The following is a 23,443-nucleotide window of genomic DNA, read 5'->3' on the forward strand; positions in this document are numbered from 1 at the left end:
CGTTACACTGTCCCTTTACTGTCACTCCTTTACTCCGTTACACTGTCCCTTTACTGTCACTCCTTTACACTGTCCCTTTACTGTCACTCCTTTACACTGTCCCTTTACTGTCACTCCTTTACACTGTCCCTTTACTGTCACTCCTTTACACTGTCCCTTTACTGTCACTCCTTTACACTGTCCCTTTAGTGGCACTCCTTTACACTGTCCCTTTACTGTCACTCCTTTACACTGTCCCTTTAGTGGCACTCCTTTACACTGTCCCTTTACTGTCACTCCTTTACACAGTCCCTTTAGTGGCACTCCTTTACACTGTCTCTTTAGTGGCACTCCTTTACACTGTCCCTTTAGTGGCACTCATTTACACTGTCTCTTTAGTGGCACTCCTTTACACTGTCTCTTTAGTGGAACTCCTTTACACTGTCCCTTTAGTGGCACTCCTTTACACAGTCCCTTTAGTGTCACTCCTCTACCCTGTCCCTTTAGTGTCACTCCTTTATACCGTCCCTTTAGTGGCACTCCTTTACACTGTCTCTTTAGTGGCACTCCTTTACACTGTCCCTTTAGTGGCACTCCTTTACACTGTCTCTTTAGTGGCACTCATTTACACTGTCTCTTTACTGGCACTCCTTTACACTGTCCCATTAGTGGCACTCCTTTACACTGTCCCTTTAGTGGCACTCCTTTACACTGTCCTTTTAGTGGCACTCCTTTACACTGTCTCTTTAGTGGCACTCCTTTACACTGTCTCTTTAGTGGCACTCCTTTACACTGTCTCTTTAGTGGCACTCCTTTACACTGTCTCTTTAGTGGCACTCCTTTACACTGTCTCTTTAGTGGCACTCCTTTACACTGTCTCTTTAGTGGCACTCCTTTACACTGTCCCTTTAGTGGCACTCATTTACACTGTCTCTTTACTGGCACTCCTTTACACTGTCCCTTTAGTGGCACTCCTTTACACTGTCCCTTTAGTGGCACTCCTTTACACTGTCCTTTTAGTGGCACTCCTTTACACTGTCCCTTTAGTGGCACTCCTTTACACTGTCCCTTTACTGTCACTCCTTTACCCTGTCTCTTTAGTGGCACTCCTTTACACTGTCTCTTTAGTGGCACTCCTTTACCCTGTCCCTTTAGTGGCACTCCTTTACACTGTCCCTTTACTGTCACTCCTTTACACTGTCCCTTTACTGTCACTCCTTTACACTGTCCCTTTAGTGGCACTCCTTTACCCTGTCCCTTTAGTGGCAGTCCTTTACACTGTCCCTTTACTGTCACTCCTTTACACTGTCTCTTTAGTGGCACTCCTTTACACTGTCTCTTTAGTGGCACTCCTTTACCCTGTCCCTTTAGTGGCACTCCTTTACACTGTCCCTTTAGTGGCACTCCTTTACCCTGTCCCTTTAGTGTCACTCCTTTACACTGTCCCTTTAGTGGCACTCCTTTACACTGTCCCTTTACTGGCACTCCTTTACCCTGTCTCTTTAGTGGCACTCCTTTACACTGTCTCTTTAGTGGCACTCCTTTACCCTGTCCCTTTAGTGGCACTCCTTTACACTGTCCCTTTACTGTCACTCATTTACCCTGTCCCTTTAGTGGCACTCCTTTACACTGTCCCTTTAGTGGCACTCCTTTACACTGTCCCTTTAGTGGCACTCCTTTACACTGTCCCTTTACTGTTACTCCTTTACACCGTCCCTTTAGTGGCACTCCTTTACACCGTCCCTTTAGTGGCACTCCTTTACACTGTCCCTTTACTGTCACTCCTTTACACCGTCCCTTTAGTGGCACTCCTTTACACTGTCTCTTTAGTGGCACTCCTTTACACTGTCCCTTTAGTGGCACTCATTTACACTGTCCCTTTAGTGGCACTCATTTACACTGTCTCTTTAGTGGCACTCCTTTACACTGTCCCTTTAGTGGAACTCCTTTACACTGTCCCTTTAGTGGCACTCCTTTACACAGTCCCTTTAGTGTCACTCCTCTACCCTGTCCCTTTAGTGTCACTCCTTTACACTGTCCCTTTAGTGGCACTCCTTTACACTGTCTCTTTAGTGGCACTCCTTTACACTGTCCCTTTAGTGGCACTCCTTTACACTGTCTCTTTAGTGGCACTCATTTACACTGTCTCTTTACTGGCACTCCTTTACACTGTCCCATTAGTGGCACTCCTTTACACTGTCCCTTTAGTGGCACTCCTTTACACTGTCCCTTTAGTGGCACTCCTTTACACTGTCTCTTTAGTGGCACTCCTTTACACTGTCTCTTTAGTGGCACTCCTTTACACTGTCTCTTTAGTGGCACTCCTTTACACTGTCTCTTTAGTGGCACTCCTTTACACTGTCCCTTTAGTGGCACTCCTTTACCCTGTCCCTTTAGTGTCACTCCTTTACACTGTCCCTTTAGTGGCACTCCTTTACACTGTCCCTTTACTGGCACTCCTTTACCCTGTCTCTTTAGTGGCACTCCTTTACACTGTCTCTTTAGTGGCACTCCTTTACCCTGTCCCTTTAGTGGCACTCCTTTACACTGTCCCTTTACTGTCACTCATTTACCCTGTCCCTTTAGTGGCACTCCTTTACACTGTCCCTTTAGTGGCACTCCTTTACACTGTCCCTTTAGTGGCACTCCTTTACACTGTCCCTTTACTGTCACTCCTTTACACCGTCCCTTTAGTGGCACTCATTTACACTGTCTCTTTACTGGCACTCCTTTACACTGTCCCATTAGTGGCACTCCTTTACACTGTCCCTTTAGTGGCACTCCTTTACACTGTCCCTTTAGTGGCACTCCTTTACACTGTCTCTTTAGTGGCACTCCTTTACACTGTCTCTTTAGTGGCACTCCTTTACACTGTCTCTTTAGTGGCACTCCTTTACACTGTCTCTTTAGTGGCACTCCTTTACACTGTCCCTTTAGTGGCACTCATTTACACTGTCTCTTTACTGGCACTCCTTTACACTGTCCCTTTACTGGCACTCCTTTACACTGTCCCTTTAGTGGCACTCCTTTACACTGTCCTTTTAGTGGCACTCCTTTACACTGTCCCTTTAGTGGCACTCCTTTACACTGTCCCTTTACTGTCACTCCTTTACCCTGTCTCTTTAGTGGCACTCCTTTACACTGTCTCTTTAGTGGCACTCCTTTACCCTGTCCCTTTAGTGGCACTCCTTTACACTGTCCCTTTAGTGGCACTCCGTTAATATAGAGGGTATGGCTTCCTCCTGTGGCACTATTTTTGCAATGTGTTCCTCCCTGGTAAATACAGGCACAGAATGTGTTTAATACCTCTGCTTTTTGCTTATCTTCAATAATTTGCCTGTCCATCTCACACTGAAAGGGTCCTATATTCTCTTTTCTAATCTTTTTGTTATTAAGGTACTCTGTAAACTTTATACCCGACCCTGTCATTCATATTTTGGCAATACTGAAATTGTTTTTCTGTCATGCCAATAAAGCTCGTTTGTTTTGATACACACCGAACTTTTTAGGGTTGATCTTACTTTCTATTGAAATCCTTTTTTTATTTTCAATTTTTGCTAATTTGATTCCCCTTTTGCAACTTTTGTTACATTCCTTATGTGTTGACTCGTGGTCACACAGTTATGAAGACAATTCTGATAAACTGCTCTGCAGAGGTTTTGGTTAAAATATCCAATCAGAATCATAGATACTCTAATGAGTGAATAGATCTTTTCTTCGACATGGTTAAAACATCTTCATTGAATATTTAGGTCCTTATTCGATATACAGCAGGGCCCCGGGTATACGGCGGGTTCCGTTCCAGGGGCCCGCCGTATAGTGAAAATCGCCGGAAAGCGGATCCGGCGATTTTCAGTTCTCTGCATGCACAGAATGACGTATTCCCCGTTCTGCGCATGCGCGGTCTATGGTCTGCGTGCGCAAACTACGGTATGCGCGCACAGACAACGCTCTGCGCATGCGCACCGGGCGCAATCGCCCGTTCTGCGCATGCGCGACTGCGGATTAAAGATGGCGGCCCCCTTCTCGGCGCCGCCGTATAAGCGGAACGCCGGATAACGAAGCGTGGAAAAGCGGGGACTTCCTGTACTACAAGGAGTGGATTGACTAGCTAGCCAATTACGTCACACGAATTCTATGCCTTGTGAATTCCAATTTACTGTAGGATAATCGTTTCTTGCATCATTACAAGAATTCAGTGGTTATCCATATACTTCGATAACGATGCTCCGCTCATGTATAGCAAATGTGAGAAACGAGTTAGAAGAGGGGAGATGCCACATCAACATGAAAAGTATTAAATGCTGAGAGATGTAAAAAAAATATTCATCAAAATGACACTATTTTCTCTTTGACAATGTTCAGTTGCATCAATTAGTGTTGTTTATAGGGTGGTGCAAACTAATTAAGTTTTTTTTTAAATTTATTTTTAAAGCTGGTCATATGACTTTGGAGCGTGAGTGACATTTTGTGCCACTAGATGTCCTCTCAATCAAAGAGTTAAACATGTCACTGACATTAGTTCGATTTGGTCGAACAATCCAAGTGCTTTTTATTTTGAATCCTTTTTTTTACACAGTATTGAAGCAGGGGGTCTCCGGAGCTGAACCCCATTAACTTCAGCTTCGGAGACCCCCTGTTTCCGGAGATACCTTCGTAGGAGCTGCCGGGAGCCGCTCCGGCTGAGCTAGCTGGGTTTTAAAGTTTAAATTTCCCGCGTCACGTGGACCAATAGGAAGCCGAGCCTGATGATGTCACTGCTTCCTATTGGCTCGCAGGGCGCGGGAGATTTGAAAAGCGGCCATTACTTGGAAGCAGGGGTAACTGGAGCTAAAATTAACGTGAATCAGCTCCGGACACCCCCTGCTTCAATACTGTGTTTAAAAAAAACCCCTTGGATTACTCTTTTAAGACCAAAAAAAGTCGTGTTTCTTTAAAGGCGTAGTCCCACGTAGTTTGCCAAAAAAAATAACATTTTGTAAACAATTTAACAATGTAATTGGCTTAAACGAATAGAACTGTGCTAATAGCAAAGATTTGGTTTATTTTTGTTACTCTGGAAATGAATAACAAATTGCATTAGGAGGGTTTTTCAATTAATCTTTTGCTTTACCTTTAGACCACCTTGTCCTTCTGAGAGCCAATAAAGGTAAGAGAAAGGGGCTCTGGCTGCGCAAACTCTTGTTGAACACAAAGTGACATCAGACAAAACTGAGCAGCCCAAGGAAATTAAACTCTCATAAAATCTCAGCTCACTGGGTTTCCAAACAAAACAAAAACAAAAAAATATTTTTACATACTTTTACATTTGAATCAACTGTAACCCATTTAACGTCACTGCCGTTATTACACTTTGGTTCTGGGAGAGATTGCCTCTTTTTAAGAGGGACTACACCCAAGATCAGTTTAGGACAAAGCGCATGGTTACCTGGTGGAGATATTCGGATACTCCCCGAAGTGCTGGACACTGCATCAGTCGGGGATAGTGAGAGTTCACACACACAGATTAGAATTCCTGGCATAAAACAGCATTGCCAGCAAAACTCTTTGTAAAGCCTTTTGCTAACTCTGGGATGCAGAGCAAGCAGTTTTAGTCTCAGAATAATTGCATTCAGGCCCATGATTTGTCTGGCATCATGTGGCTGAGCGATAAAACAGTGTCTGTTAATCTTTAGGAAAATAACCACTGCTATATTCATTTTACGCAATACATATTGTTTTTACTTAAAAGCAGGTTATAACCAAAATATTTAACGTTCTTTTTTTTTTTTTTTTAATATTGTTTGTTTTGTTTGAAAGTTTTCTTTGAAAGGAGAATAGGAAGTCTCCATGTTGCCACGTTGGTGACGTAATTTATAGGGCCAGACATCAATGTCATTTAGCATAACTTTAAACTCTCTAGATATAATTTACAGATCTGATGAGGGGGAGATCTGATGATGATGAGGGGGAGAGCTGGTGATGTGGAGAGATCCGATGATGATGAGGGGAAGATCTGATGATGATGTGGAGAGATCTGATGATGAGGGGGAGAGCTGATGATGATGAGGGCTAGAGATGATGTTGATGAGAGGGAGATATGATGATGGTGATGAGGGGGAGAGTTGATGATGATGGTGATGATGATGAGGGCTAGAGATGATGTTGATGAGGGGGAGGTATGAAGATGATGATGAGGGGCAGAGCTGATGATGATGAGGGGCAGAGATGATGTTGATGAGGGGGAGGTATGATGATGATGATGAGGGGCAGGGCTGATGATGATGAGGGGGAGAGCTGATGTTGATGAGGCGGAGGTATGATGATGATGAGGGGCAGGGCTGATGATGATGAGGGGCAGAGATGATGTTGATGAGGGGGAGGTATGATGATGATGATGAGGGGCAGGGCTGATGATGATGAGGGGGAGAGCTGATGATGATGGTGATGATGATGCGGGCTAGAGATGATGTTGATGAGGGGGAGATATGATGGTGGTGAGGGGGAGAGCTGAGGAGAGATGATGATAAGGAGGGATGATGAGAGAGAGGATCAAGGAGAGAATGGGGAAGGGAGAAAACAATTGCAGTCAGTAGTAATATTAATGGGGCCTTGAAAAAATGTTTGCCTGGGGGCCCGCCCATGTCTAGCTATGCCACTGGTTACAGTTGATTATTTGCAGGTGATAGCTTGATACTATTGTATGTTCCTTATGCAATGAATATTTATACACACACATCCATATATATGTATATAGTACACATATCTGTATATATATAGTACATGTGTGTGTATATGTGTGTGTATGTGTATATATATATATTTACAGGCAGTCCTCGTTTTACAATGAATGGCTTACCCAACGCTATGCAACGCATACCTATGTTCATTTTTACAACGCCAAAACGGCTTATCCAACGCTCTTACAACGCTTTGCAAAGTTGTTTATGTGTATATAATATATATATTATATAATATTATATTATACTATCTAATATATTATATTATTATATTTTATGTTATATTATATATATATATATATATCTATATATATAATACAGTATATACACTATATAATTTATGTGTGCGCTGCGTATCTTATTGCCTGCATAAAATATTTGGTGTATTTTAGTGTTAAAAATGCCTTCAGGAACGGAACCTTTCATTTAAACAGTGTTCCTATGGGAAAATGTGTTTTTCTTTAAGACATTTCGCTATCCAACACCATTTTGAGTAATGCATTATGTCGGATAACCGAGGACTACCTGTAGATATATAGATAGATAGATTGATAGATAGAGTCTTTTATATGGGGGATGATCATTATTTATTGGAATAAGTCATTGTGTGGCACTTTAGATAAGCGAGAGCACTCAATATATCTGTCTGGTCAGGATGCTGATTCAGGTGTACCTCAGAAATATTAGGTGTATGATGTTTCTATGTGTTTTTAGAATTGTTAATAATATGTAATATATATATATATTTTTTTTTAAGTCACGTTACGCCTCCTTTCAAGCGCTTTTCTTCTTATAACTAGTTTTGTATTTTTGGCTGGGACACCAGGGAATGTTACCCTAGCGTAGTCATCCATACGTCATCCAATCCTGTCAGTTATCCTTCAACACACAAGTAGATGTTAGAAAACACACGCGTTATGTGATGAATAGAGTTATTGGCGACTCCATAAGACACCTTCCAGCATGGCTTAGTAAATATGGCCCTTTATCGCCCATTCATTTGTAAGGTGTCTTCCAGAACAGAAAGTTTTTATGGAGTAGCACTTCTTATAAATTATGGCTCAATATGTTTAATTATAATGTTTATTTATAATACATAGAAACAGAAGAAACCCGCTCATTTTAGGATCTTAATACAAAAGACAAAGATACTAATGCACTGTTCAGTGTGCCCCTCCTCTTACCCGAAAGTGGCACATCTCAAAGACAGGAGCATCAAACGACCAATGAGTCTGTCTCTCTCTCTCTAATACATAACATAACAACAGAGGAGAGTGACTGCCTTCCCTGACTTTGTTACGGATTCCCATTCTGGTATATGAAATTGAGTGTGGTGGTTCTACACTTAACCCCTGTTTTCAGGAAGCTGTACTCATGTGATGGCTATATGGACATACTCATTCATTTATATTGGGTATGTCCCAATAAATATTTTGTTATTTTTCTATTAGCCTCCAGTTCTTGTTCTTTTTAGCAGTGCTCCAAGCCTTTTTTCCTGCTTACCTGTTCCTGCTATCCCTGGACGCACGCTGCCTGCACCGGAGACTTTAACACATTTGGATCTGGACGTGAGTACGCCGTCCGGAGATTGTCTGCTGTTATCTACATCACTAAAGGTTTACCTGGCTTAGGCGAGGACCCGTCGGTTCCCTTAGGGGGACTAAGGGTCCATCGTATCGAGGTTCTCCTGTTCAATGTGATTAAGCCATTATACAGCTAGATTTCTTATCCACACATGGTTATTCTCCGCTGTGCCAAGGGTTTATTTAGCCTGCGCGTGATACACGCTGTCTACCAGGCTTGTAGCGTCGGGCTGGGAGGTCTTTTCCTCTGCTTTTCATTTATATTGAAGATTGATTAATCTATTCATGGTCTAGGAGTTATTACAATTGTGAACAGCCTGATACTTGAGCACTTTTGATCACACTTCTATCACCATTCTGGTATAAGACTGAAGAGCTCTTGCCGTGATGAGAAACCATCTTGCTTCAACAGTTAAAATAGAAGTAACGAAAGAGGTTAAGCAGAAAGAGAATGATTGAAAAACAAACTGTAGGATATAAAGCATGCATATTTGTATCCGCATATACTAAAAGTTGTTTCATTGCATACTGTATCTCTCTTCAGTGTAAGTAGTTAGGGCCACAGGTAACACCATTTTACATATGTATAGGGTTAAACAGTGTTGTGCTCACGTTGCAACAGGTATTATTTACCAACAGAGCAAAAGTTTTGGCTAACATCTCTCAAGGTCATTCATTACTTTTTTGCACCCCAAATGCACTCGTGAAAACGTCCTACACAAAATGCTTCATTCTCCACCATAAAATGCCGAAAAAACGTATACTGTACATACTATAGGGCACATCACAAAATGTAGAAAAAGATCAAAGCTTATTACAACATTACATCAAAGATCCAACAGGATCGTGATGGTGCTGCAGAAGCAAAACGTTGGGTTTTTGATGCAATGTTGTAATCAATGTTGATATTTTTCTACATTTGGTACTTGTACTTTTTTGCAATTTATAGTTCCACCGTGGTCAGTGTGGATTCTTGTTGGAGGCACCTGTGTGTTTGTATTTTGCTTTACTTTAGCTACAGTACGTGTGTATTGCTGGTTCACTTATGAGGTTGTCATTCTCAACCATCATATTTTCTTAGAATCTGCCTCTTCGAATACTTTTCTGCGGTTTCATATCTTCTCGTGGCTGAATTTCTTATCCTTCTGCAGCTGCATCTGGCCTGTAGACCTGGTTCATATGCTCACAATTGAGGAATCCAATGGGACACCGCAGCAGGATAGACAGATTAAGATAATTATGCCGTTTTGTCTTCAGATTCATTGGCTGTGCAAACCAAGTCCTTGCATCTGCCGGGATTATGTGTTGGGGGTGGACATGGTGGTGGGGGCCAGATTATCTTCTGGTTGGAAGGTCTACAAGAAATGTAAAAAAAAAGTAAATGTAGTATTTTCCAGGTTTATTTATATGACCCCTCCAACCCCACTCAATAACTATTACAGATAGATATTACACATGAAACAGAATAGCTTCTATTGCACTTTAATAACCAGTATTAGCTTTCTACGTTAATCTATCACGGACCCCTTCACTAAATCCCATTATATACACATACCCTGGTGGGTATAATGTTCTGTCGTTCTTCAGGAAGTCACCACATGTAAAGGAGGTGACTGAAATGACAAAAACACGCCAGAGTGATACATGGAACCCAAATCAATGTTAAAGTCGGTAGTGTCAGTTTTACGCAAAAAAAAAAATGTCAAATAAACCTTCTTGGAGAATTTATCAGGATTGTAGTTAGGCTATATCCCTATTACTAGGCTGACCATATTTCCTTGAGACAAAAACGGGACATTGGGATGGCAAAAACGAGACGGGGTTATGTAATATTCCGTATTCATGAAAAAGTAAGACGATAACAAAATGTTATTTATCCCCACACCCCACTACAGGGCATTTACTTTATTGAGTCAGAAGCACAATGGATTTCTAGTAGGTTCAGTGGTGGGGGATCAGTTTGCCAGCCGCCAACACTAAGGAAACAACGATATGAGTACAATGTGGGACGCCGATCGTACTAAGCAGCGAGAACGCGTTTGCTCCGTCTCTTACTAGCGCTGTTCTCTCTCTGGGAAGAAGCCTGGCCCTGATAGGATAAAGTAAATGGAACTTCCTCTTTCGTCACACTAGTGGTTTTACTGAACGCATTGATTAGCATAGAGCCTTATGAGAAATAAACAACCCGCCTTCAGTTTTTTACAAAAAAATAAAAACTATATACAGTTTATTAAAAACGGGACAAAATTGATATTTATATTAAACGACGGGACGGTCGGGAAATATGAAAAAATGGTACTGTCCCGTTTAAAACTGTACGTATGCTCAGTCTACCTATAACCAGCGCTCAAGAGCTAAAGGCAGAAACAATGTCTATGAACACAACCGGTGAGGCTATATCATAATATATATAATAGTGTGGACAATGAAACTAGGTAGGGGGTGAATATGGCGGAGGAAAACGGAATGAGTAGCCAAACGGAACCACCACAGTGAGGTGGGAAACCGGAGAGCACCCAACCTATTAGCTCCGCAACCCCCACTCCTCCTGTTGTCACACACTGGCTCCGGACCTCCACATTAGCAAGTACTTAGCTGTTCAGATGCCAGAGGAAAGGGAACCAGCCAGGAATCGGTCGTTTGCAGGTAGCGTGCTCCAGCCGAAATGCAGCAGACAAATGTGAAGGGAAGGCAGCTTTTCTACGTGTCTAGCCAGGTAGAGACTGGTTAATTGTCTGTAGCTGCAATCAACCAGCTCCCTGCTGGATTTCTCAGACCAATACAGGCTTTCTATTGGAGCCCTTTTTAGACGGGGGTTGTGCCCTCTCACATAGGTGCACATATCAGATTTGTATCTGATAACAATTCCACATGTATTATTATTATCTCTTTAAAATCTTTTCCAGTCAATGTCCAATCATGCTCACCTGACATCCATAAAGAGTCCATCTTTAAAGACGTTTATATTAGTTTTAAAATACAAGGAACAGGACAGAGGCACTGAACTAATTATCTAACATACACAGAATAAAGCACATAAAACAAAGCGTATTTTCTCTCAGCACGCAATTAATAGAGTTTGCCTGTACTACTTATGATTATTAGAATGCGTAAATATCAGGGCACCGATCATTTTAATAACTCTGTCAGATACCCTGTCCCCTGAACAAAGTAACAAAGTGTAGCTTGGACTCATCTAATTGGTTAGGTGAAATGCCCCCACACACAGCATAACGCTTGTATGTGATTTAACTTTGCCACATAGCGACATCTCTCAGTGTTAAAAGGGGTAGTCTATTGATGGGATCAAAGTGCTATTCTGAATCGATGCAGGGCTTGTGGTCTATGATTGCCACATATACCTGCAGGTGTGAAATAGCAACAATGTTCCTCTTAGCAGAGTATTAGAGAAATGGCAGCCATATGGTGTAGCAGCCATGGCCCTTTAAGTAGCCGTTTCCCTGTATACACCAATATCAGCTCTGCTGGAAGAAAAAGGGGGAAATCTGTCTACTCAATCAATGTTAGTTTAAATGAGTCTAAAGGGGTGATTGCGTAATAAATGGCTTGATCGCAGTCAGACTCTACCAGTAGTAACCTGATGGTGAGCAGCGGAACGCAGCTATATGCTTCGATCCTGAGGAGAGTTCTACCACTCACTAACTGAATAACCCGCTTGCTAGACCCTGCAGCTCCATGCGGATGGCCGCCAAATCCTACTGCAGACCCGTATCGGCGTCTGCTGACGTAACACTAACGTGCACAGGGGCCATGGGGCATGTTAGTGTTACGTCAGCAGGTGCCTTATGGCCCATTAAATTGACATGGATCTGGGCTCTCCCACTTGTTAAACCACTGCTGTAACCACACCTAAAAATTACTATCAAACATGGTGGAGTTGATCAAAACGTAGGGATGGGTGATTTTATTTCCAATGAACAAACTCCCATGAATTTCAGATAAATCCATAAATATTTTTGATTTACAATTGGAATTGAAAAGGGATAACAATTGGATAGCCTAGGTTACAAATACCCATTGTATAACTTACCAAACACCACCCAACTACTGCACCCTTGCAGTGAATCCTACCCATTAAAGCGGAGAGCCTCACAATTACTTACAATTACAAGACTCCAGAATGTCACTGACTTCTGTTACCAGTAACTCTGCAGATGGAAGGGGCACATTCAAGGTGCTTTTATTCTCTCTGTTCTCCAAATTGCTGACTCTAGAACACAAATATGACCTTATATGAGGCAAATCGGGCAATAGCATTTCAAAATAGAATCAGGATGATGCGTAGCGTCATTTTGGGTCACATGTTTTCTATTTGTTGAGATATTAGGCTGCAATTAGTCACATTTTTCCTTTAACTGTACTCAAAACCAATATACATGTGGTCTCATGAAAAAGTTGAAATCTAGAGGTAGGAAGGGAGGGGAAGGAGAGTGGGGAGGGAGGAGGGAAGCTCTTGCTACAGTCTATTAAGTGGTGCCAGGGGTAAAGGGGTGAATGAGCAAACAAACACTTACTTGCCTAGGCAAGTGCAAAAAAGACCCCTATGAGAGCAGCACTCACTGAAGTGGTGTACAATGTATTAGTAATAAAACGTAACCTTTATTGGTTAATTCGGATTAATAAAAAGGGTAGACAAACCAAACGAACAGCACATAACCACTGGTCATAAAGACAAACGGAATAATACAAATATTAAATAGCACACTCCGAAGAGAACAAACTATTGTTTATAGTAATAGTTAAGCTAAGAGACTAATAGCCTGTAAGTTACTGGCACCTTTGCCCTATTGGATGGCAAAAGGTAATACAGATTGGTGGATAAATATGCTGTTTGATATGATAATAAGTAGATGTAATGACCAATACCATACATGTCGTGCTGTCTAACCTCAAAAATGGGTGGTCATGCGCTGAAATTTGAACTGAGTGATACTGTATATTAACACCAGAAGCGCGTGGATAGCAGTAAACCCTTAGATAAATGCATTAACATATAGGGGTTAATGATCAGCATGTAGTGAAAATATATACACCTGGCTACTAATACATTATACACCACTTCAGTGAGTGCTGCTCTCATAGGGGTCTTTTTTGCTCATGAAAAAGTTGACTGGATGTGGAGACACTGTGCAGATATGTTCACAGCTCGACTTTGTACAGTAGATCTGAAACCACTGGAGATAATGTAGGCCATTCAACTAAACCTTATTAGACTACAGCACTGGCCAAGCCTCTCTCAAAGGTCTGGAACCAGACTGGATTTGGGGAATACAATCAATATTCTATTAATTTGCAAATGAAATGTCTTCTGCTGTGATAAATGTGTTGGTTAAGCCTTAAACCTTGTGTGGTTCTGAAGAAGAAGTTTGAGAAATATTGGGCTATAGTACTTAAGAATTGTCATATGAAATAGATCTCCATGGATAAATAGCAAGTCTTAATGCTTTTAAAGAACCCAAAGAAAACAGCATATCCTCCCAATTTCAAGTGGTGATCCTTGTTAATATAAGACAAAGGGGGTCTACAGTATGTACTGTATCAAGGCAAAACTGGACGCAATGTAAGAAATGTGTGAACCACGTGCCTTACATTTAATGCAGATTGTAAACTAGAGAGATGTGTTCCACCTCTGTCACTGTATGCAAAAAAAGGGGTGAAATTATGGACCGAGGTGCAGAATGTGATATATCCCATCATATGTGCATCATGTAACTGCTTCCTAGCTGAATCTATTGTTCACGATGATGCACACGTGGACAAAACTGCAACAAGGTCCCATAATACAGTGATAACAGATGCTAATGAAGATGAAAATTACTCTGAGAGCATCAAATGCATGTAAACCTTGCCTTGATACATAGACTCTATAGTGGCTAAAATTGACCATACTGTATATACATTTAGGCCATGTGTACATTATGAAATGTAAGCTTATCTTTATAATGAGCATATTTACTGAGAGGTGCTCTGGCATAGGATATTTTCCTGTGCCAAAAGGTCTTCTAGCAGCAGACAGTATCTTGCGGAATAGTACCTCTCAGTAAATACAAAATCTAATGTATACCTATGCAGTCCACTAGGAAATTGACAACACCCCCCCACAAAGGCCAGGCAACAGAAAATGCATCTAGCCTCATCCTCCAAGTTATTGCACAATATATCATCTTTATTAACTCCCATACCTGTCTTTTACTAAACTTTTCCCATGTATCATACCTTATCACAGGGTCAGAAATATATATAATAATACAGTTCAACTCTTTTAATAATTAGATATGCCAAGAATATTTTTATAGATCAGAAAAGTAACATATGTTGTGTACCAGACTCATACCTCATCTCATCAGTTAGTTGAAGTGATGTAGTTAGAACTTTCTGGATTTTCTTTTGGAAGAAAGAGAAATATGGTAAATAAGTGCAGGGCAGCATCATTAGCAATCTGCTGAACAATATAAGTGCTCACCATACAAATCTGTGGCAAACATAACATGCCCATAAGTGGGTTTGCATGTCTTCCAATCCCCGAGTCCCCAAATCCGCTTGATTCGCCCCATCATCATGTCACACACTGGTTAGGCTGCAGACAGGGATTCTGGGTAGTGACATGCAAATCTACAGTATGTTACAGAGTATCGTACGGTACTGATACTTGGCAGTGTCTATAACCAGGGCGCCATGATGCCTTCAATGTCATGGCCCCTTGGCTAAGGATGACACAAGAATTTTAAGAACATACTTGTCTGTATGATCTAGGGATTCTCAAACATTGCAAAGTCTCCCTTAATTATTGGATGAGCGAGCGAAGTGAAGACTTCAACTAGACTTTGTGAACTATTTGGTTGTGTGTTTGTGTTTCTGTTCATGTGTTTTCTCTCCACTGCCCAAGCGTCTTGACCAATTCTGATGACATTTTGAGGGTACCTTTTTGCCATCCTACTGTACACATAATAAAAGCAAAGATTACTCACTCATCCCACAACGTGGTATAAAATATATAGTGTTGCCCCAGTTATACGCCATACTTCTTGATCTCAGAGATATTTAGGCAATTGATAATGACCGTTAGAAAAAGGAGATTCTCTTCTACTGCCCACAGAAGTCTATATGGAATAAGCCCCATATTTACCATCTTTACCACAGTGAACCGCCAAGTACAGACCCCTAAATCCCTCTGTATAGAAGGCTTGTTACCAGCCAACTCACCTTTTTCTGTGATTGCAATGTGCAGGTACATCATTACAATGACACAGTAGCAGCCTTATTCTCTTACCCCTTTTACTAAGATGGTATTACCAGGATAACAGAGCCCATAAAGATGGTTCTTAAGGAGAATTATCTGAAAAGAAGGGGTGCCAATGGTAGAAACAAGAAAGGCATTGAGGATACATTCCCAGCAGAGAGAGGCTTGAGTGCATTTCTTTACCTGCACAAAGCCCAGCAGCCTCTTGTTGGATATTTCCAAATGTTTGCGAGTGAGTTCAGATTTGCGCAGTTGACAGTCAGATAGTGATAATCGTCGATTAGGATCCAAGCCCTAAAAGTACAGACGGTGATGTCTTAAACAACCACAATACTGTATATTGTCTCAGTGGGGGTTACATTTGTGGATGGCTGAAGGAATCAGCACTGAGGATCCTGTTTACTGTATTGATTGGTTAAAATGTAGCTTAGTGCATAACCAAAGAGATACAGAATACATGGAAAGACTAACAGATGGATATAAACCTGGACCAATATTTACTAAGCAATGCTACTGTATACATAAGATACCTTTCAGTGCCTAATAACCCATCCACTTTGTGAGCCATAAAGTGTATTCAAGCAGAAATATGGCTCATCGTTTTTAATACTCAACACATCACTTTTGAGCTATAGAACCTACGGTTTGGTACAGGAACCTGATATCAGTAATTTCCATTCAAAACCACTTCATATCTCTTTTCTCGTTGTATTCTCAGGCTAGTTTACCTTCTTCACTCACAATATCCCTTAACCTTTCTGATGAGACGGTACCCATCATATTTCTCACCTCGTGTATTGCTGAAGCCATTTGCTTCTTCTTCCCCGGCATTTGACTTTTGAGCTCAGTAATCTCAGCTTCCAGAAGGTGAATGACCTCTTCATAGTCGTGTTCTGCGCTATGAGCCTGGCACTGGGCCAGTTCTGCTCCCTGCAGTTTGTTCTGCAGGCACCGATTTTGTGATAAGACTCCCAGCACCTTCTGTAAATCAATCAGCAATGGTTAACATGGCCTCTTATAAGTTAAAGGAGAGAAGGCATGCTTGGTCACATAGTGCATACATTATTGGGCAATGTGGATTCTGAAGACCTACTGCAAGGCAGCTACAGATTCCTAAAAAAAAATGTATAACAACCTAACCTGCAGATTGGCTTGCCTTAATTCTCTTGGGGCCCAGACCTGCCGTCTTCCAACAAGCTCCTATCCCCCTAAAGATGACTATATATATATATTTTGTATTTATTTTTAATTTTTTTTGCCCAAGCCAAGACCTTAGCTGATAAATGAACTCCATTATTTTATTATATATATATTATCCGTCTTTGACTTCAAAATTGGCGAAAGAAACAGCACCATTTTTATGAAGAAGGGAATCCAGATGAAAACAGAAAAAAAAATTCTTCTAATAAATCTACCACATTGTTTTTTTCCAACTTTGACAAACAAACCCCATTATTCACCACTACAGGAGAACAATTTCTCCTATCTGCCAGACACCATCTTTGCTCATGGACGCTGAAGACCACCTGTAGCCTAAAGGGTCAGCCTTAAACATTTGACTAAAAACGTCAACTTGCAATGCTTTTTACTCGTTTTCTGACGTTACTATTATTTTATAACTCTTAATTGAAATGTACCATTTTGTGGCTCTAGTACAGAGGATCACGCATCCACTTTCAGATATATGCCCACATCTACCACCCTCTGACACTGTAGCCTGAGTAGAGTTTGCTGTTAGCAAAATGAATATATCTGAAATGTAAACATAGAAATTCTTGGTTGAGCTCCACAAATCCTCACTACTATATGTGCAACGGGTAAGATACTGTATCTGCTGTTTGAACAGGAACTCTTCTGCTACTACCATATGAAATCCAAAATGCTTCCTTCCCGAAATGGAACATGAGCGAATGGGTGCAGCACCCATAGGAGAGAAAAATAACCCAGTCACAATATCAGTTACATAGGAGATGAGGTTGAAAAAAGACATATGTCCACTATTTTAGCATATATGTTACCATACCATGCAGAACCCATGACCCTTCATACACTAGTAGCGATTCTATACCTGCTACACCATAGGATTGGTGTGATGACGTTGACTCTATTATTAAACTTAACTTCTACTGCACAGTACTGCCTTTCAGTATGATTTCATATGTTTTGCTGATTTAGGTTAATTAGTAGCATTAAGAGAGAAAAACAAGACTTAGCCTGGACTTTTCTGAACATATGTATGACTGCAACACTCTTCACTCACCTGGTTCAGTCTGTGGAGTTCATCTTCAGTCGCCCTCTTACTGTTCTCTGTCTCTCTTAGCAAAACCTGGGAAGGAAACAGGTGCCAAGACAACTGTACCATATGTTACCAGCCTACCCCTTCCACCGACATATACTGTACTCTCTACCGTACACAACATCTACTACTGCAACAAACCACCCTCTGTACTTGTTTCCAACATTAACATGTATGATACACACAGTGCGGCGGTGGTGGTGTGTGTGTGTATCTATGCTCCTATAAGTTTATATATATATATATATATATATATATATATATATATATATATATATATATATATATATATATATACTTTATATATAAATCTAACCCTTAGATTTCTTCATGCAACTTGCCAAGTTTTTTTTGTTGCATGAAACCACCACTGCAGACAAGCCGGTCTGTTGCAAATCGATAACAGGTTCCATGCAGTGCTACCAACTACTTACTACTCACCTCCAGTCGCCGAACTTCCTTCCTTAGATCAGACACCTCCTCCTGTAGTTGTTCTAACTCCAAACTATCAGAGCAGCTGGTAACATCTGTCTCCTGCAGAGTATAGAGCGTTCATATTACTCTCAGCAGCATTGATGGATACAGGATGCCGAATGGAAAGGAGGGTTTAGGTTGTTTCAACATACTGTAAGTCACTTTTGTAACCTGTTGGACTTAAATGTGTAAAGACAGGTCCTGTATCATATAGGACTAATAGATTTGCCCAGATAGCCTCTATATCTAAAGGTTAATACATATTCTTAGACAAGCTCTATATTACAATGGAATAGTGAATGTGCCTGGACAGTCGCCATATTATATAGACTAGTATAGCAGCATCCTCCATGTTTTAAACGGCTTCTAGGTATGCCCAGGTCATCTCATAATGACTAGTACCTGTGCCCGGGCAGTCTCCTTGTTATAAAGAACTGGTAAATGTTCTCCATAGAATATATCACGGGCTCTTAACTGGTGGCCCATGGGTCAAATAAGGCTTTGAATTGGCCTCTCTGCTCCTGCTAATTTCATTAGGAGTGGCCAACTCAAGTCCTCAACAAGTCAGGTTTTCAGGATATCCCTGATTCAGCACAGGTGGCTCAATCAGTGGCTCGGTGAGAATGACTGAGCCACCTGTGCTGAAGCAGGGATATCCTGAAAAGCTGACTTGCTGGTGGCCCTTGAGGACTAAGTTGGTCACCGCTGCCCTAACTGGTTACTAGGCAGCTAAGCGCGCATTTATCAGTAAAACTCAATTATAAGTTAAAGGGATGTAAATGTATGTTATAAATGCTTGCAAAAAAAGGACCATGATAAGTATTATAAATGGACAGTCTTAATAGGTAGATGAGGCTACGTGGGGCTCACACACTTTAACAGAGGGGGTGACGTTTCTAATAGCATATGAGCATATCTCACCTTAGTGACAGGACAGTGAAATGCAGACGTATCAAGTAAATTGGCCACTTCATAATGTGTAAAGAGCAAAGAGCTGTAATCTAGACCTGCAATCTCCAATTCATCCTGCAAGCAGCCACGCAGGACCTGCAGGAAATCTGTGAGGACACAGGAGCAGACACACTCTCAGGTGTAAGCACAGGTTGCCCTCTTAAGGCAGAAACATGCAAGAGTACATCTACATATCCCATACAGGCTTTCAGAGCATGTTCAGCCTTTAAAAACACCCCACAGCATTGAAACTGCACATATTTAGATTCTGGGCATCAAAATGCAAATTAACATACAGGGAGAGTCGCTTTATAAAAGAAGCAAGCCCATGTATACAGCCAGAAAACAACCTCTTGTAAACAATTTAACAATGTAATTGGGTTTCTTAAAACTAGTCTAACTGTACTAAAAGCAAATATTTAGCTTAATGCGTTTCTCTGAAAATCAATTACAAGTTGCATTTATTGGTGGACTGGAAAAGTTTATTTGTCAATTAAGAGAAAAAAAACTGGCAACAAGCCAAAAGACACTGCACCACTTCGTATGAGACAGTGAAGAGGATGAAAAAACGATTTATTTGCAGCAAAAAAAAAAAAACGGGAGAAAATTACATCGACATGTTTCGCTCCATAGAGCTTTATCAAAATGTATAGTTGGAAATCTCATTTTTATTACTGTTATATTAAAAGCGTTATTATGCCATATTTTTCTTCTGCACTTTTTTTTACTAAGATGCAGTTTTCTGTCATTTGAGGACTGCAAGAGGACATACCTCATCATTTCACCATCCCAGAGAGGAACATTCCCACTGACCTAAGTGTATCTAATTATACAACTCGTCGTCATCATCATATCCATATTAAGTGCAATTGTTCATTTATATTGTTCTCTTCTTTTTCATGATCGTACAGCCCACGCGCCCCAGAACGTCCAAATATCCTTTTTTCACAGTGTCTCACCAAGGCCGGTAGGTGTCTATTACGGTCTCATATTCAGGCATTGCTGCAGAGGAGTGTGTACTACACTTACCACCATATGCTATAGTTCCTTGGCAGTCTGTTATCAAACCCTGATGAAGTTCTCTCTTCTTCTCATCTGGAATGTCCAGCCCAAGGAATTGTAGGATCTAGAGTGTAGAAGTAAATTATTAGCTGGCTGACCGTCAACTGACAGCCAAGTGGTATAATTATAATTTAGAGACTCACACCCTGTAAGAAAATCCAAAACCATAGACCGAGAGTCAATTAGAGAACTCCATACTTGCCAATGAACTCTAAATCAGCAGTGCAATCATAATCCAGGCTGGTGTTTTCTCAGATCATACGCTATTACACCAAAGAGACCAGCAGATTATCAAATGATCAGACAGGACCACTGTTGGGCTTTAGTTAGTTGGCATGTATGAAATTTAAAATAATAATAGACAGATAACCAAGATAATTCAAAGCTAGAAAAGAACAGGAAGCTGAGAACCAGTCAAATAATCCGCACCCCTGAGAACCAATCAGAAAATTCTGAACATTACACAAAAATAAACAATTAACCCTGTCACTGCCGGAAGACTGGTGGAACGTGAAGTGATGTGAATGGAAGTAATGTTGGCTGCACTTCCATTCTGTTTACATACACACGATCCCCCCAAGAAAACGAGCAAAAATAGCATGAAGTTCCGTAAACGTGATAAGGGCCCCAAGCATGTTAGCCGTCATGACATTCAGGGATCGTTAAGGGTTAAAGAACTAACCAAAAGGGCACTAAGAGTCAGAGAATTCACTAAAGGACACTGTAAGCCAGAGACCTCTAAAACCCTAAATAGTGACTAAGAGACTATCACAGAATTTACAGCTAAATACTAAATATTTAAACTTGTAATTCACAACTGGACACAAAACCAATAAGAAAATGTACAGCCGATCTCTGAGATTAAACTCACCAGTTCTACCTTGTCTTCTTTGAGTCGGACGTGGGGATCCAGAGAAACCTTGTGCTTGTTGCCAGTTGGTGCTCCGTGATAGGGCGGTGACACTGGAGCTAGAAGACACAACACAGAAACTGTATGAGATACTGTACAGCTCTCCCATTCAGATGAATGAGTGATGCTTCACTTATGTCACACGTAGGAAGACCCTGGTATTTAACAGCCCCGTTCCTATAGCACACCATGCCTAGGGTAAAGAGGCAGCTGATCCATATGAAAACTTGGTTGTGCTAGGCAGCAATCTTTAAAAGTGTAGGTCCGAATGGGGGCCATGTAAGAATGATTGAAATACCCTTATTCTCTTCTTTAGTGTCAGCAGGCAGTAAACTTTGATTTGTATTGTCATTTATGATCCTGAAAGTATCATATTGGTTGAATTGCATTAAAATTCACTGCTAATCCCTCTGTCTTCTGTAACCTTTGAAACAGCACAAACTTCTCCTATTCACCCTTCTTCCCCTGATGTTTTTGACAGCAGCAATAAGAAAGATAGGTTTGTTCCCTAAAAAACTGTGGCGTCAGAACAACAGATAAACAAGAATCATACAGTATATACATACAGTACATACGGTACATATGTTTACAGGAATAATACATTGAGATGTACTGTACATCTTTGTTTTAAATACAGTAAGCCTTATATTTAGTGCAGTTATCCCTGTATTGTACAAATGCGTTTATTGAAGACCTTAACTAATCTTATCTAGGTGTGTGTGTGTGTGTGTGTGTGTGTGTGTGTGTGTGTATGTGTGTGTGTGTGTGTGTGTGTGTGTATATATATATATGCGTGTGTGTGTGTGTGTATAAACCTAGTAAATGAGAATATGCCATTAACAAATACATGGGCAGGTCAGTCATTCCAGAGGACCAGATGCATCTTTACTCTTACACTGCTCAGACTTCTTACCTGACACAGTGAGTTCAGGAGGGCAGATGTCGGGTGATGAAAAAGGCACATGGTTTTCATGTCGGCACTGAAACAACATTGGTAATACTGTATGTGAAATAGGGTGATCAAATATTCCACCTACACCCAGAGATACATACGCCTACTCATACATATTCTAGTATAAATGCCTCCATACATACCAGAAACATATGGCGGTACCAGTATTTTATGATCACCCATCACCTGCTATATGTTATATGTTAATAAGATCTATTAATGGGGGGGGGGGGGGGAATGGTTTTCAAGCACACAACAATATTTGTTTTAATTTTCTGTGTCCAATGTAAGAAATAAGGATGGGAACTTTTGGGGGTTCAAAATCCAAACTCTGCTTTTGATTTGAACTCCGAGTTGAGAAGATTCACAATTAGCACTTGTTTCTCTGTGAGCCAGTGGCCCTAGTATCCATTTAAAAAAATGTTTTACCAAGTGGTATGTTTACCACAATGTGTCGTTTTGTGGTGGTACTGTATATTGATTCACTTAGAGAAATTACATGTCATATGTAAGCACACAGTGAACCCCAAATAAAACCCCACCTCTTTGGTGTACAGCAGATCTGTAAAGTCACAGTGTGACACAGTGTTACAGGGTGCAAACAGCGTTCAGCTCCTTCTCACTGTGTGACACATAGGGGCCTATTCCCTACATTTCGATAAGTCCTGTGCATTGCCGAGCGAGATTGCATGTTCTTATCGCAGCCTTATACATTCGCATACTTTTACCTACAGCTTATCATTGCCTAGTGTGGTTACACTGCATACCATCTCGGCGTCAGTACTCGGCTTTATATTATATTCAGCTTTATTAATGCTTCGGAGCCTGATTGTTCACTGATTACGCACTCAATACCACTTCACCCCTCCAATTTCTTAACGGCTGTTGTGAAGTTTATATCTTATACTATATTAGTGAAAGCACTGTATGTTTGCCTGCCTGTCTGGATGTCCGGTGACCCTAGCGGCAATCTCATTGGTCCCTTGGGCCGCCCACCCCCGCACACCTCTCATTGGCCTCACACACTCACACCACCCCCTTGGCCCGCCCCCCACACCTCGCATTGGCCTCACACACTCACACCACCCCCTTGGCCCGCCCCCCACACCTCGCATTGGCCTGAGGCGGAGTGACGGGCCAAAGGTCCACAAAAAAAAAAAAAAACAACACACACACAGTGTCACACACACACACAGTGTCACACACACACAGAGTGTCACACACACACACACACACACACACACACACACACACAC

At 41.2% G+C, this 23,443-nt stretch overlaps 2 protein-coding genes across 8 annotated transcripts in view; both read right to left on the minus strand.

The window, feature by feature from the left end:
* Positions 1–5,673, minus strand: part of SEC14L5 (SEC14 like lipid binding 5) — an 84,240-nt gene extending 78,567 nt beyond the window's left edge. Inside the window, exon 1 of the mRNA XM_075566152.1 lies at positions 5,408–5,673. The gene's annotated coding sequence lies outside the window, so the exon portion shown is untranslated. The remainder of the gene's footprint in view (positions 1–5,407) is intronic.
* Positions 5,674–7,783: 2,110 nt separating this feature from the next.
* LOC142463424 (syntaxin-binding protein 4-like) overlaps positions 7,784–23,443 on the minus strand; it is a 78,852-nt gene continuing 63,192 nt past the window's right edge. For all 7 annotated transcript variants that reach the window (XM_075566154.1, XM_075566156.1, XM_075566155.1 and 4 more), the window contains 12 exons: positions 22,149–22,215; positions 21,197–21,294; positions 20,293–20,389; positions 19,234–19,370; positions 18,280–18,372; positions 17,803–17,868; positions 16,332–16,523; positions 15,726–15,836; positions 14,637–14,686; positions 12,406–12,512; positions 9,837–9,894; positions 7,784–9,636 (listed from right to left, as the gene is read on the minus strand). In XM_075566154.1, coding sequence (XP_075422269.1) covers positions 9,519–9,636; positions 9,837–9,894; positions 12,406–12,512; positions 14,637–14,686; positions 15,726–15,836; positions 16,332–16,523; positions 17,803–17,868; positions 18,280–18,372; positions 19,234–19,370; positions 20,293–20,389; positions 21,197–21,294; positions 22,149–22,215 — 1,194 coding nt within the window. In that variant the 3' untranslated portion in view covers positions 7,784–9,518. The remainder of the gene's footprint in view (positions 9,637–9,836; positions 9,895–12,405; positions 12,513–14,636; positions 14,687–15,725; positions 15,837–16,331; positions 16,524–17,802; positions 17,869–18,279; positions 18,373–19,233; positions 19,371–20,292; positions 20,390–21,196; positions 21,295–22,148; positions 22,216–23,443) is intronic.

This window comes from Ascaphus truei, chromosome 11 (genome assembly GCF_040206685.1).
Source record: "Ascaphus truei isolate aAscTru1 chromosome 11, aAscTru1.hap1, whole genome shotgun sequence".
Classification (NCBI taxonomy): domain Eukaryota; kingdom Metazoa; phylum Chordata; class Amphibia; order Anura; family Ascaphidae; genus Ascaphus; species Ascaphus truei.